Here is a 15973-nt window from a genome sequence, read left to right on the forward strand (position 1 = left end):
TGGGAAGTTATTATACATGAGGAAACTGGTGTAGGACTCATAAGCCACACGGGTCCCTTCTCACGTCAATTATTGGCCAGGATCTCTACATGAGGCATGAGTTCTACGCCAGTGCTGCCTCTACTGTGTGCACTATTTGGCGGCTGAGCACGTGTGCAGGATGCTATAGATACGAGTGGTCAGTGTCCTGATGTTTGTATAGGATCTACTACTGCCCTTCCCCCCCCGGAAGTGTATGAACCTCGAAAACAGATTTTTCAATACTTTCAGACCCCATACAGCTTATTAAATCCAGTAATTGAAAGCAGCGAGGTCATAAGCCGAGGCAGCCTTAGCTATTCATTACCTGGCACTCTAGGGAATGGGCCAGGATAAACGTCCAGGCTCTTCCCTGGCAACCATCTTCCTCTACCAGCTCCCAACAAAAACATTTAATCCCTTTCTTCCACTGCCCTTAGTTCTACTTGGCCGGACTTGCAGAGGCCAGAGGCTGTAGAACAACGTGACCCTAGTCACCAACAGCGCGCAGGTACCCAAACACTCCCTCCCCAGCCGACTGACGTGCTGAGTGCGGAGGCAGGCGCGTCCCCGAGTAGCGTTCTCACACCTTCCGCTCCCCGCGCAGCGCGCGACTCAGCGGGGCGGCGCGCGCCTCTGCCGTGGCTGGTTTGAGGGAGCGCGCACGCTCCGCCTCTCCCCGCCCCTGGTGCGCGCCCCGCCCCCTCGAACTGCGATACGCCGAGGGCTCAACATCCGAGGACTTCGGCCTAGAGTAACCCCGCTGGCGTGACCTTTCCCCTTCATTCCCCACCTCCAGCGCCCCGCCCCGTAAGCCCGCTGTGGTTGGGCGAGCGCGGTCGTCCCTCCTACCCACCTCCCTCCCCAACTTGGGCTCAGCCCGTCGGGTCCCCTCCTCACGGCTCCTCGTCATGGCGGCTCTCAGCAAGTCCATCCCTCATAACTGCTACGAGATCGGCCACACTTGGCACCCTTCCTGCGGGGTTTCCTTCGTGCAGATCACTGGGGGCGCCCTGGAGGAGTCCCTGAAGATTTATATCCCCCTGTACTTGGTGAGACCCGTCAGCCCCTCACCCGGGGCGAGTTCAGTGTGGAGGATTGGCGGGGGTGCAGTCCTCCTCCTAGAGGCCCGGGGGGCTCGACCTGTGTCTGTATCTCATTTGGAGGCGTCAGATTGTTTTTGTTTTTGTTTTTTTTTTTCGGTGCGGAGGGCGGTGGGATGGGGGAGGTTGCAAGGGGTGGATATCCCAAAACCTGCCCTGGACAGGATAAGGGGGAGGGGAATTAGAGGTTGAGCTGTCATCTAAATGCCTATAGTTGGGAAGAGGATGGGCTCCCAACACTGGGATTAAGTTTAGAACGCTTAAAATTGTGTCTACAGGGACCTGCGTTATTTTTGCTCTCTTCTGCCTGGAAATGGAGAGATCAGCGAAATGGCCCGCAATCTTCATATAAATCCCTCTGTACCTCCACCCCCATTTTTTTGAAGGGCAGATTTGACAGCAAGTCCTGGTGACCCCAGATCTTGTTTCATTTTGGAATGACGGGATTGTGGCTTGAAGATTTTGCAGGGGTTTTTTGCAAGTTCAGAGTAGACACCTGGTTGAGATTTTGCGTGGCAATTTAAAGGGTGGTTCCAGTCCTTGAGTAGTGAAGGTGATTAGGAGATCTTACTTTGTGTCATCTAGATCCTTTATTACACAGCTTTTTATGTAGGGTAATCTAAGTTTGGAGTTTTTATTTTATTTTATATTTTTAAAAAAGATTTATTTATTTTTTGAGATAGAAAGGGAGGGAGAAAGAGTGAAAGTAACATCGATGTGTGAGAGGAAACATCCATGGGTTGCCCCTCGCGCCCCCCAACTGGGGACCTACCCCCAGCCCAGGCATGTGCCCTGACCAGGAATCCAACCAGCAACCCCTCTGTAGGCGGGCACTCAATCCACTGAGCCACACCAGCCAGGGCTAAGTTTGGAGTTTTTAATAGGGACTATTTGGAAATATGTATATGTGTCACTGAGAACTGGTAGGAAGTTTGTACTTAAATACTCCCACCAGCATCTCCCTCCCACCCCCAATAACCTTGTCCTTGATATTAAAGATTTATTACTTTGGTTATTGAAATTCAGTCTCTTATTTTCTTGCCTGATAGAGTCTGTGTCCTAAGAAGGTAGAGATCATATTTTTTTTGTATGTTTCCTAAAAGTGTCATTCAGTATTCAGTGCATGGTCACTTCTTACTTCTCATTGAGTAATAGTTTGGATTTATACCTTATTATGCCTAGAAGTGTGTCATACCCGCAATTATAGTACTTTAATGGTTTTTATTATAGAGATAACACAGGAGAAGATGGTAACTTTCTCTGAGATTGTAGAAGCCAGTTTTGTTTGATCATATAGAGTGATGCTTTTCAAACTTTAATATCTTAGGAATCCCCTGGGGGATCATGCTAAAATGAGGGTTCTGATTCATTACGTCTGGGTGGGGCCTGAGGTTCTGCATGCCTGACACACTGCTGGGTAATATTGATGCTGCTGGACTAAGAGCCTCACTTTGAATAGTAAGGTTTGAGAGTGGGGGTTGATAATAAACTTATTATTGGAGCTGGAAATTTCTCCCTTGATCTCCAAAGGCAAAGATCCACATTTATCTGCTTTCCCACATGAATTGTGGCCAGTCTATAGCTCAGTACTTTTGTTCTTAATAGAACATCTACAAGTATTTTTTTAGCTCTTGATATGTTCAGTAATACAAAAGGAATTTTTCTGCCCTTACAGGGTTATGATGTAGGTGGGGAGAGAGCTTATGCTATGTAATTTCTTCTTTGAAACTCCATAGTACTTTTATGGTGCCCTATTCATTCATTCAGCAACTGTTAAGTCCCGGACAGTTATCATATCTACAACCTAGCCAATTTATTGATCTCTTCCAGGACAGGGAAGATCAGAGAAGCGACAGGCACATCTGTCCTTCTATTCCAACAGTTGAGGTTGGGGCAGGGGTATCAGGAAAGGTTTGCTTCCCAAACCCACGTCCTAGGTATATGCCCTGACTGGGGATCAAACTCAACATTTTGATGTATGGACGGTGCCCCAACCAACTGAGCAACCCGGCTAGGGCAGAAGTGGGCTTTTAAAAGGGATTAGGGACTTGTGCATTTGAATCTTGGTTTGATCGATTACTAGCTGTTTGACTTTTTGCATGTTACTTTTTCTTTGTACGAATTGAGTGAAATAATGCATTGAAGATGTATCGTATTTTCTAACTCATAATAGGTCTTGAATAATTAGGCATTTTTTGCAGGTGATTATTATACCCATATTTTAGGGCTGTTCTGAGGACATAAATGGGATAATAGTTGGTAGGAATAGCAGCTTTCACATAGTAGGGCCCTAGTAAAGTGTTGCAATTATTAAAATAGTGCATTCATTATAATCAATTGTTTTGTCTCCTGTTAGAATGGTGTTTGTCTTCAGCACTAGCACAGTGCTTCAGTAAGTCCTTAATAAGTGTCTGCATGATTATAGGTATGAATGAATGAACTCATGAATAGCTCAGGAATATGGAGATATTTGGCAGGTCTAAGGTAGCGCCAGAGAGAATGGAAGGACAGTTTTAGAGGAGGCATTTGACAAGAGGCATTTCACAGAAAGGACGAAAATGACTTAGAGACCAACAATATTAGGGTCAGTGCGATGATCTGTTTATGCTTCTAGGATTTCAAGTCATTGATGCTGTTGCCATCATTGATACAAAAGGCGAAGTTTTGAAGAAAAGCTAATTTGGGGGAAAATTTTAATCAAGTGTTTTCTGGACCCTATAAAATGGGCCTTGCATATTTGCTTTTCATTTGAAATATTACTTTATGTTTTGAGCTAAACCAATTGCCTTTGTTTCTTTCACATTTTTTCTCTTGTTCAATACATCTGCTCTCATGCTTCTTTTTCATTTGGGTGTCTACAACTGTTCTTAGTATTCACTTTATAATGCTTAAACCATGTTGAAATGTAGATGCACGAATCCTTTTAATAGTGAATCTTTGTGTTTTCACAATTTGTAAAAGGACATCAATACTCATCATCAAGTCAGTTCATGTATTTTTTAAAAAGAATCCTACATATGTTGTACTATATGCTGACATTTTATGCATGGACCAGAAATGTGTTTCAGGAAGTTTCTTGAATGTTAATTATTGCCACACACTTACAATAAGTGGTACCCCTCACCATACACATACATATGAAAACGTTGTTAAAGTGCTTAAATTCTAGGCTGTCGCTAAAATTCATGAAAGCATGGTGCCCTCGGTAATTTGTGGCACATTTAGAGTACCTAATTGCCCATTTAGGGGGATTCTGTGCTGTTCAAGTTCTTAGGTGTCTTCTCTAAGAAGGAGAACTTGTTCGCTTATCTCAGGTTGTTGTAAGACCTTTCTTAACTTTGCTATTTTTAGATGACTTTCTTCAGGATCACCAGATTAGGGTATTGGCATTTACCTTTAGTTAACTCCAAAGGAGAACCTTTTGCACTTTTGGGAAGGAATGAATTAAAAACCTGCTTTTTTTTATTGACCTTGAAATGTTTGTTTGCACCCTTCTTTAAAGTATGAAAATGTTTACTTGATATTTACTCCCTTTAAACCTTGTAATCTAACAAATTCGTTAGAATATAGAGGGTCAGCTAATCACTTCTAGACTGTGAGTAAGATTTAAACAAGAGCTGGAATTTTTAGGTATAAAAAAACAATTTATGGACAGTTTTTAGTTGCTAAAGGCTTGATGACCATTGTGAAGAAATCAGTTCAGTGATATGAAATGAATTTATTTTTTTAATGTTCTCATACAATTGTATTTTATGGGAAAAATGGTAATTATACAAAATGTCTAGAACTTAACTACACTTACAAGAGGCTGTTCAGATTTCTGCGCTTCAGTATGGCTTAGGTGGCAGGATCCTGGATTATGGAATCGGACTGCCTATGTTAGAATCTAACTTACTGCTCACTAGCTGGGTAACCTCAGACAAATTACCTACAGGTAATTGTTGTAAGCTTCAATTTCGGTGTCTGTAGTATTGGAGGAATGGTAAATTTTCACTCCAGAGGTCCTGGTGAGGATTAAATGAGATGTAATATGTAAAGTGCTTCTGGCTTATAGTATGGACTCAGTTTTTAAGGGTTAGCTGATTTTCTAGAGAAAATGAGACCAGCAATGAGACTTTTAAAAGTTTTTGGTAATAGGCCATTTATTTTTTTGTGAGAGAGAGGAGAGGAGAGGAGAGGAGAGGAGAAGCGAGGGGAGGGGAGGAGTTATTAAGGAATACCAACTGCTGAGAATATCTGTCTGGATTACTTGACCTTTGGAGTTCGTGGAATTTTTGAATATGTGGACTAATCTTCTGGTGATTTTTGCCTGAAGCCTACTTTAGTGGGCAGAGTTGAGGGACTCTTTTTATCTTTCTTTTCAATGGGTAAATGATGATTTTTATACTATTTGTTATTGCTTTTGGAGATGTAACAGTCATTTGGTCTTTTTCTTTTAAATGAGTCATTAAATGATGAATTTTCCTCCTCATTAACATCACCTTCTGAGTTTGTTAAACTTGTTTTCATATGTGACTTCTTGTTGGTTATTATTAACCTGAGGAATGCTCATTTTTGGAGTAGAGGGAAAAACAAAGAAAGAAGCAGTTAGAGAAACAGGAGGAGATTGAGAAGATAGTGTTGCAGAGGTCTTGAGCAGGAAGTGTTGGGAGGCATTATCAGTTTAAGAGGTGGGAAGAGCGTGGACTTGAATCTCCATGCTGCCACCATTAACTTTCTAATCTTGAGCAAGGTTCTCAACATATGGGAACCTCAGTATCCTCATCTGTAACGTGGGGTAAAACACCTATCTCATACCTTTTAAAATGTAGATCAGCTCTTGTTATTCTTCCGCTCAGAACTCTCCGTGTCTTTCCATCTCAGTAAAATGGGAAACTCTTTACCATATTCCTCGGAGCCTTGTGTGATCGGGCTCTTGCTTGTTGGGTTGTATTTCATACCATTTTCACTTTTGCTTATTCACTTCCAATAGATATAATCGCACTATTTATGTATTTTTGTAATCTAAATTTTGTTACTTAAAACAGAGCTCTTGATTTCTGGGAAATATCGTAAGTTGGACAACAAATTGTCAAAGAAACATACATTTCTAAGGAGTGAATGACTAGAGAAAAAAATCTTGCTTTATATTTGTGCATAAACAATATACATATAAGTGATTGCTTTTATTGATTGTGAAAGAAAACCTGGACTGAGGGTCTGGAGCAGAAACTTATGTCCCATAAGTCTGTCTGTGTAAGCTTCACTACTGATAAAATATGATAAGACTTTGATAATTCATTTGTAATTTGTTCATCAAATATTTATTGACTATCTACCAGGCATTTGTGTTCGGTGATAATTGCGACAGGAGAGTTAATTGAAGTGATTGCTTAAAAAAGAACTAAATAAAAAATTTTGGAAAGCCTTCCAAATATGTTGGTACAATTTCTTGCATTACTTATATAGTATAGTGAAAGTAAAATATGTTTACATCCCAAGGGACTATTTCTAGGCACATAGTAATTCATAATATTAGTTGATTCTTTGATAATTGAGTCTTTTAAAAAATTTACTTATTTATTTAATATATATTTTAATTGCATTTATTTGGATGACATTGGATAATTGTCTTAAAATATTTTATCATAACATAGTATTTGTATTAAAGATTTCTTTGAATCTCTGTAGGTCAAACTTTTAAATTGTCTTTTGACTAATTACCAGTTTTAGCTTTCTTTCTACTAATTGGTCTCTTCTAAAAGAGTGTTGTGATTCAAGATATTTTTGTGTATTTTTTCCTTCATGCTTAATATGAGATGAATCTGTTTCATCTTGGGAAACTAGGAATATAGTTAATGAGTATTTATTAATTAACCTTATTGGTTATTCAAATTAGTATTATAAATTGATATTACAAATCATATATGAGGCTCTCATAATTATATTCAAGGAGAATCAATAATTGAAGTGAATGAATACAGATTTTAAGTAATTTTGCTTTCAACAGCATTGAAAAATATTCAGTAAAATGAATTTATGTGTGAAAAAAAGGTATGAAAAGAAGGAAGAATGCTGATGGGCACTTAGGTTGCTTCCAGTACTTGGCTATTGTAAATTGTGCTGCTATGAACATTGGGGTGCATAGGTTCTTTTGGATGGGTGTTTCAGGGTTCTTAGGGTATAATCCCAGCAGCAGAATTGCTGGATCAAAGGGCAGTTCCATTTTTAGTTTTCTGAGGAAATTCCATACTGTTTTCCACAGTGGCATGGATGGAACTGGAGAGCATTATGTTAAGTGAAATAAGCCAGGTGGTGAGGGACAAATACCATATGATCTCACCTTTAACTGGAACATAATCAACAAAAGAAAAAAGCAAACAAAATATAACCAGACACATTGAAATTAAGAACATTGTAACAATAGCCACAGGGGAGTGGGGAGGGGATAGTGGGGAGAGGGGTCTATAGGAGCTACTATAAAGGACACAAGGACAAAATCAAGGGGGAGGGTAGAGATGGGGGAGGGAGGTGGGACTGGTTGGGGTGGGGTGGAGGGAAGGGGAGAAAATGCAGACAATTGTAACTGAATAAAAACAAATAAATAAATTAAAAAAACACAAAGTTTATAAACTTTTTCACGAAAAAAAAAAGAAAAGAAAAGAAGGAAGAATGCTAGATCAAGTGTCGTCAGATTAGAGCAGTTTCCTTTGTAAGAATGCCAAGTTTACAGTGTTTTTCAGCCTATTACCATTTATCTTGAATAGTCTATTGACTCATTACATGTCAGGTTGCTTTGGTTTCTTGATTCCAACTAGATCTTTGGGGTTTGGATTGTGATTAGTCCAGTTTGGGAATTGTTTTGAATGATTCTGTGTCTGTTGGCAGTGACAGAGGGAGCCTTGTTCTGATCATTCTTGATTTCTAAACCTTGAAGTAAGTAGACCTGTATTTCAGAAACTGTCCAGCCCAGAAGATATTAAATTAGTCAGGATCAGGCTGAATTTTGGATTGTGCCCACAGCTCCATTTTGGAGCACATGGAGTGTTACTGTAATTGTTTACTCTGAATCTTCATTGCCTGTCATTCTCTCTTTTCTACCCTCATTTCATTCTCTAAAAATTACAGACTGCCTATAATGTGTCAGAACTACGGGGGCAGAGAATGAGATGTATGTGGATGTTATATAGTTAAGGGGTAAGATAAACTTAAAGGAAATAGATAAAAAATTTCAACTGTGATAAGTGCTATTAAAAAGTACAGGGTGTTATATGAGAGAGTGGTACAAGAGGACGCATCTAGTGGGGTGGGTTTGGGAAGGCTTTCCCAAAGAAGTGACACAGTTAGTATATGAATATATATCAGGTGAATATGTATTAGGACATTAGTTTAGAGAAAGAGGTGATTAGATGATTTCTTAAATCTAATACCTTGGCCAAGAATTTGATTTCTTCCCTTTAGACTTTGGGCTCTGCTTGAACTTGAAGCCAATGGTGGTAATTAAACATCTCAGACCATACAAATACTTTGATTAAGAGATTCTCTGAAATTGAACCTGTATTCTAATACAGTCTGTATTTTCAATGAAGATAGTCAGAAAATTTTGGTAAAAATGTTAGAAAAACTGTTTTAACAACCTCTTTTTGTTTTCAAACTTGAAGGTAAGGTTGTTTTAGACAAAATTGTGAGGTCTGAGTAGATAAGCATCTTTATAAAGTTTTCTTTTTCTCATGGTTAATTTTGTTTTTTAATTATTCTGGTTTAGTTCGATGGTAAGGGTTATCCCCATCAAAAATGTATTTATCAAATAGCTGATGGGCTAATTTTCAGACTTCAGGATGAGTCAGTTTCAGCAAATGTGTGAGTACAAGTGCAGTTTAAACCATTGGAGAACGGCTTATCTTCTGTTAATGGAATTTTATATATGAACAAATGATGAGGCAGTTTGGTATCTTTTAGTCAGCACAGTTCCCTGATTTCTGTGATTTCTTCTCTTGCTCAAATTGTCTCTACTTCTCTGGCTTGAATTCTTAGTTTGCTTGAATTGTTTTGAGGATTCATTTCAGTACACCCAGTGTTGTTATTGGAGAGACTGGAATTTTTATTTGTGTATACCTTCCATCTTTCATATGAATGAAGTTCTTCATTAAGAAGTGTATTAGTATTTTTCTTCATTAACTAAGTTATTTCATATTAGTGCTCATGATGTGTAAGTATGCAGAAGATGGCAGGGTATAAAAATGTTTTGATTTAAGATTGTTGTATTTAATGGTGAGTTATATCAATAAGTTGAAATAACAGTTGCATGTTTTCAAGTCTGTCCCTGTATTTACAAAAATATTAATATTACTTAGTTTAGAACATGGCTATAATATACACAGGGCTCAATCTGAGTCGTTCTTGATCATATTTTGTCTCAATATTGTACATAAAGTATATTTCCAGGTCTATCTTTAAAGCCTATGTCAACTTCCATATAAATTTGAAAGTGGCCCTTTTAGAGAGTAAGACTTGATTCGACGGTCATCACTAAAACTTAATTGTATGATTTTTCTAATAGGGAGGCCTTATCGTAAGTAACTAAGGAAAACTTTTGAAGATTTGCTTGTATTTACTTGTATATATTATTAACACAGTTGCCCTAGGTTTTTTTGGGTTTTTTTTGGTTTTTTGTCTTGTTTTGTTTTTTTAATAAGCTGATTGTATACCTGCTTACCATGAGGCAGCATGGTGGACGTGCATTGGATCTAAGTTATAACATCTGAATTCTTGTTTTGTTCTAAAATTTATACTGTGACCCTCAGTGTTCTCATCTATAAATTGATGCAAATCCTGCTTTAAGTACTTCATTACTGAAGAGGCAATACTTTCTAACTCAGTTTATGAAGCCAACATTACCCTCATACCAAAACCTGGCAAGGACAGGGCACACACACGTATGCAAATCAGTATCTCCGATGAAAATAGATGCAAAAATCCCGAACAAAAATACAGCAAATTGAATACAATCCATTGAAATGATAACACATCACGATCAAGTGGGTTGTATTCCAGGGGTGCAAGGATGGTTCATCATACACAACTCCATCAGTGTGGTACACTGCATTAACAAAATATAGCATAAAAATTATATGATGTATGATCATATTAGTATGTAATAGATGCAGCAAAGCAATTGACAAGTTACAGCATCCTTTTATGATTAAAACACTCAGTAAAATGGGTATAGAAGGAAAGTACCTCAACACAATAAAGGCCAGATATGACAAATGCTCAGCTAATACACTCAAGGGTGAAAACTGAAAGTTTTTCCTCTGAGATCTGAAATAAGACAAGGGTGCCCACTCTCACCACTAGTATTTAACACAGTACTAGAAGTCCTACCCAGAGCAGTCAGGCAAGAGAAAGAAATAAAAGGCATCCAGATTGATAAGGAAGAAAAATCACCACTTTTTCCAGATGACATGATTCTTTATATAGAAAACCCTAAAGACTCCACCAAAAATCCATTAGAAACAGTAAGCAAATACAGTAAGTTTGCAGGATACAAAATCTATGTACAAAAATCTGTTGCATTCCTATATACTAGAAATGAAATTTCAGAAAAAAATGAAAAAAAAAACCCAATTCCATTTGCAATTGCAACAAAAAGAATAAAATACCTAGGAATAAACTTAACAAAGGATGGGAAGAACCTATATACTGAAAACTACAAGAATTATTGAGTGAAATTTAAGAAGACACAAAGAAATCGAAAGACATTCTGTGTTCATGGATTGAAAGAGTCAACATAGTTAAAAATGATTATGTTACCCAAAGCAATATACAGATTTAATGCAATCCCTATCAAAATCTCAATGATATTTTTCAAAGAAATAGAACAAAAAAAAATCATCAACTTTGTAGAGAACCACAAAAGACCCCCAAAAGTCAAAGCAATGTTGAGAAAGAAGAACAAAGTCAGAGGTATCAAACTCCCTAACTTCAAGTTATACTACAAAGCTACAATAATCAAAACAGTGTGGTATTGGCAGAAAAACAGACACGTGGCCCAATGGAACAGAATTGAGAGGCCAAAAGTTACCCATGTGTATGGGTAACTACTTTTTGACAAAGGAATCAAGAACATAAAATGAGAAAAGAAATCCTCTTCAATAAACGGTGCTGGGAAAATTGGAAAGCCATATGCAAAAGAAAGCAACTAGACTGCTGTTTGACACCACAAACAAAAATTAACTCAAAATGGATCAAAGACCTAATATATAAGACCTGAAACAAAATAAATAGAAAGAAACATAAGTGCTAAACTTATGGACCTTGTTCTGAGAGGATTTTGTATATTTTGTGTATCCAGTGGCAAGGATAATAAAAGAAAAAAATAAATAAATGGGACTATATCAAACTAAAAAGCTTTTGTGCAGCAAAAGAAACCATCAACAAAACAGAAAGGCAGTCAACCAAATGGGAGAAGATATTCGCAAACAATACTTCTGATAAAGGGCTAATATCTAGAATATATTAAGAACTCATACAACTCAACAATAGAAAAACAAACAATCCAATTAAAAAATGAGCAGAGGACCTGAACAGGCACTTCTCCCAAGAAGACATATGGACAGATATATGAAAAGATGCTCAATATCACTAGCTATAAGGGAAATGCAAATCAAAACCACAATGAGAGACTACCTCACACCTGCCGTTATCAACAAGATGAGAAGTAACAAGACAAGAAATAACAAGTGTTGGAGATGATGTGGAGAAAAAGGAATCCTTATACACTGCTGGTGGAAATGTAAATTGGTACAGCCACCTTGGAAAACAGTATGGAGCTTCCAAAAAACTAAGAACAGGGTTACATATGACCCAGTAATTTCTCTTCTGGATGTCTGCTTGAATAACTTGAAAACAGTTATTTTTAAAGATGTATGTACCCCTATGTCCACTGCACTGTAATTCATGCTGGCTAAGATGTGGAAACAGTTGGATGATTGGATAATGAAGATGGGGTACATATATACAATGGAATACTACTCAGCCATAAGAAAAGATGAAATACTGCCCTTTACAACCTCATGGGTGGATCTTGAGAGTATCATGCTAAATAAGTCAGGCCTGGCTGGTGTGGCTCAGTGGATTGAGCACTGGCCTGTGAACCAAAGGGTCGCCTATTGGATTCCCAGTCAGGGCACAGGCCTGGGTTGTGGGGTCAGGTCCGCAGTGGGGGTGTGCGAGAGGCAACCGCACATTGATGTTTCTCTCCTTCTTCTCCCTCCTTTCCCCTTTCTCTAAAAATAGATAAATAGAATCTTAAAAAAAAATAAGTGAGAGAGAACAGGAAAAGAACCATATGATTTCACTCATATGAGGGACATAAAACAGAAAGCAACAAATGAACAAACAAATTAAAAAAACCTCCTAGACACACAACAGTACGGTGGTCACCAGATGGGAAAAGGGGGGTGGGGAGAGGTTGAAGAGGGTGAAGGGAGCCCAATTGTATGGTGACAGAAGGAGACATGACTTTGGGTGTGAGCACACAATGCAATATACAGATGATGTGTTGCAAAATTGTACACTTGGAACATACAGTGTCACCCCAATAAATTTAATTAAAACAGAACCACTTCATGACTTGCTGTGGAAATGATATGAGATAGTGCATATGTAAAAGATTTGAAAACTGTACACAAATATGTAAATACTAGTCTGTGCTACTTGGTTTCTTGTCCTTTTGTTTTAGATATTTAAATTTGGCTTCTGGAGATCACAGTTTTAACCTTAAAAGTAAAAATATTAGAAGCGATATAAATGCAGTGTATTAATCAGAGTTCTCCAGAGACACACTACCACAAGGAAGGATGTGTGTATGTGTCTGTGCGTCACACACACCGTATGTGTAGATGGCGATGGGACTAGGAGAGGCAAGCTTATCATAAGGAATTGATTGGCTCACGCAGTTATGGAGGGTGAGAAGTCCCAAGGTCTGCAGTTGGCACACTGGAGACCCAGAAGATCTGATGTGCAGTTCCAGTCCTAATCTGAATGCCTAAGAACCAGGAGAGCCAATGGTGTACGTTCTAGTTTGAAAGTCTTTGGGTTTGAGACCCAAGAGAAGCAGATGCTTCATTCTGAGTCTGATGGTGCAAAAAGACCAGTGTCCCAGCTTGAGGGCAGGCAGGGAGGAGGGGTTCTCGTGTACTCAGCAGTTTTGTTCCCATCTTCAATTTGTTGGATGAGGAAGGGCAATCTGCATCACTCAGTCTACTGAACATTTTAATCTTATCCAGAAACGCTCTCACAGACACACCCATAGTAATGTTTGGCCAAATAAATGTCTGGGCACCCTACGGCCCAGTGAAGTTGACATGTAAAATTAACCAATACATACAGTATACGTTTATTTGTGACAACAAAGTAATTCTGCCTTCTTCATTATGCTATTTTTAATTAATTTAAAAATCCTCTTATTTTTTAAAAAGGATTTTGAAATTTATTTGAGAACGAGTAAAGGGAGTCTTCTTGCTATAGATGAGTATCCTACTTTAGTTCTGTTTATTGAAATTGTATTTTATTTTGAATTTGTTGGTGCTATAAAAATACGGTTTAGTTTTGATTCTCACGAGGACCACTTATCTTCTCCGAGTAACGCAGTACAGCTCCTTCCCGACCATGTAACAGATTACAGTGAACACTCCTTGTGTCTGTAGATCCATTATGAGAGAAGGCGGGAAAAGGACATGAAGTATAATTGAATTCTTTATAGTTATTTTAATTGCTATTTATTTTTTCAAACATCTTGTTTTACACAGAATCTCTTGAAAACACTTAAAACAAATTGGCACAACATGAAAGAAACTGAGGACTGAAGTAAACTAACATTTTTAACGTGCCTATTATATGCTAATTACTCTGCTGAATATATTAATCATCTCATTTATTTAAAAAATACTGAGTCTTGGAACAAGAAAGAAAACAGAGGAAAGTTAGCTGCACAGCTGGTTGGGTCCGCTTTCTACTTTTGGGGTCAGTGCTTTTTATTTGCTGATCTAGTGGTGTGAATTCTGCCTTTCATCTTCAGCTGTTGTAGACGGGGCCTGTGAATTCTAGCCCTGGAGTCACATTGGTGCCTTAGTCTCCCTGGACCAGGTTAGCTTTCTGGCATATGTATATACCAAATTTATGAATATTCTTTTAGGGTTTTTTAAATATATACCTCAGGTTGTATTTTCCCTATATTTTTTTTCTTTCAGAACGGGTAGCCTGAATTCCTATAGGGGCTAGTAAATCACACATTTTTCTTTGTAACATGTGCTGTGGATAAGTGATATTCCTCTTCATCTAGAACATGTCAGACTTCAAGTTCAGGTATTTATGGTGGTTAAGAGCATGGACTGTGGAGCCACTTACTTATGTTGAGTCCCTGTTCTGCTACTTACCGGTTGTGTGACTTGAGGCAACATAGTCTCTCTTGCTCATGTTTTCTTATCTCTGAAGTGGGGATGATGATTACCCATCTTGTAGACTGTTATGAATACTAAGTGAATTAACATTGGCATGGTGTTTGGAGCAGTACCTGGGGCATAATGTGTTACAAGTTTTTGTTAGATAAATAAAATAAATATTCTGTTAATAAAATACTAAAAATGTAAATACATTACGTTGTTTTCTTTAAAGCAGTTGTTCTCGAGAAGGGGTGATTTTGCCTTCTAGGAGACATTTGGCAGTACGTGGAGGCACTTTTGGTTTTCACAGCTCAGGGTATACTGCTGGCATTTACAGAGTAGAATTCAGGGCGGCTGCTGGCGAACATCCTGTTCTGCATGGGATAGTCCGTCCTCCACAGCAGCAAATTGTCTGGTCCAAAATGCCAATAGTGTCGAGGTTGAGAGACCCTTCTTTAAAGAGATCATTATTTGTTAGTGATTATGTTAAGATTAATTAAATGAAACAAAATCAATTCTTTCTCATTGCAAACTGTTTTATATTCCAAAGTAACAAGATTTGTCAGGCCTTCTAGATGCAGTTTTCTGGGAGAGTTAACGATCAGGCTCCGGGGCTAACAAGGACTGCTACATTGAAGTTTGGTGCTAGTAAGGCATGGTGGGGCCAGCCCCTTTGAGGGCCGTTAGCTTTGTTCTCCTTCATGGTCATAGACTGCAACCCTAATACTGGTCCACCATCTCTATGGCAGATGTGCCGCGTTAGCCACGTGGGGAAAGACAATGAAATGAGTAAGATAAAGTATATATGGGCCTGACAGGTGTTGATTAGTGATATTTTTGTAAAGAAATTACTAAACTGGGCCTGTTACAGTTATGTGTCACTTTTCAGGCTGTAGCCTTTGGGTTAGTCACGTTGGTCTCCGTATTTGCCCTTCATGAACTGCTTTCAAATGCTGCCTGTGTTTTTTGACTTATACCTGGATGTTCATGAAGATATTGCCTGTATTTTGTTCTAGATACTTTATTGTCTATACTTTTCAAATTTAAATATATGATACATGTCAAATTAATTTTTGTGTATGGTATGAGGCAGGATTAATTTTTGTTCTACACAGATAACCATTCCTCTAGAACCATGTATTTAAAAAGTGATATAATTTTAGAAGAGGGGAAAAAAGAACTTTTTGTGTCATTTTTCCCATTATTGACCTTTTATTTTTAATTTTTAACATGATTTGATCTACATATTTTTCAACAGGATGATTTGATATACACGCGTAGTGAAGTAATTGCTATAGTCAAACCGATTGACCTGTCGTCTCCTCACAGAGTGAGGTTTTCTTTGTGATGAGAGCACCTCTATATTCCTAGCATATTTCCAGTATTCAGTAGTCTTATTAACTGTAGTCATTATGCTGTACATTAGAT

The 15973-nt window shown here is 38.2% G+C and overlaps 1 protein-coding gene across 3 annotated transcripts in view; it reads left to right on the forward strand.

The window, feature by feature from the left end:
* The first annotated feature begins 759 nt into the window (after window positions 1-759).
* The window catches only part of TMEM135 (transmembrane protein 135), a 237586-nt gene continuing 222372 nt past the window's right edge, over window positions 760-15973 (forward strand). Inside the window, exon 1 of one of the 3 annotated variants that reach the window (XM_045181806.3) lies at window positions 760-1070. In XM_045181806.3, coding sequence (XP_045037741.1) covers window positions 930-1070 — 141 coding nt within the window. In that variant the 5' untranslated portion in view covers window positions 760-929. The remainder of the gene's footprint in view (window positions 1071-15973) is intronic. The other 2 variants (XM_071221474.1, XM_024572837.4) reach the window with 2 other exon arrangements.

This window comes from Desmodus rotundus, chromosome 5 (assembly GCF_022682495.2).
Source record: "Desmodus rotundus isolate HL8 chromosome 5, HLdesRot8A.1, whole genome shotgun sequence".
Classification (NCBI taxonomy): domain Eukaryota; kingdom Metazoa; phylum Chordata; class Mammalia; order Chiroptera; family Phyllostomidae; genus Desmodus; species Desmodus rotundus.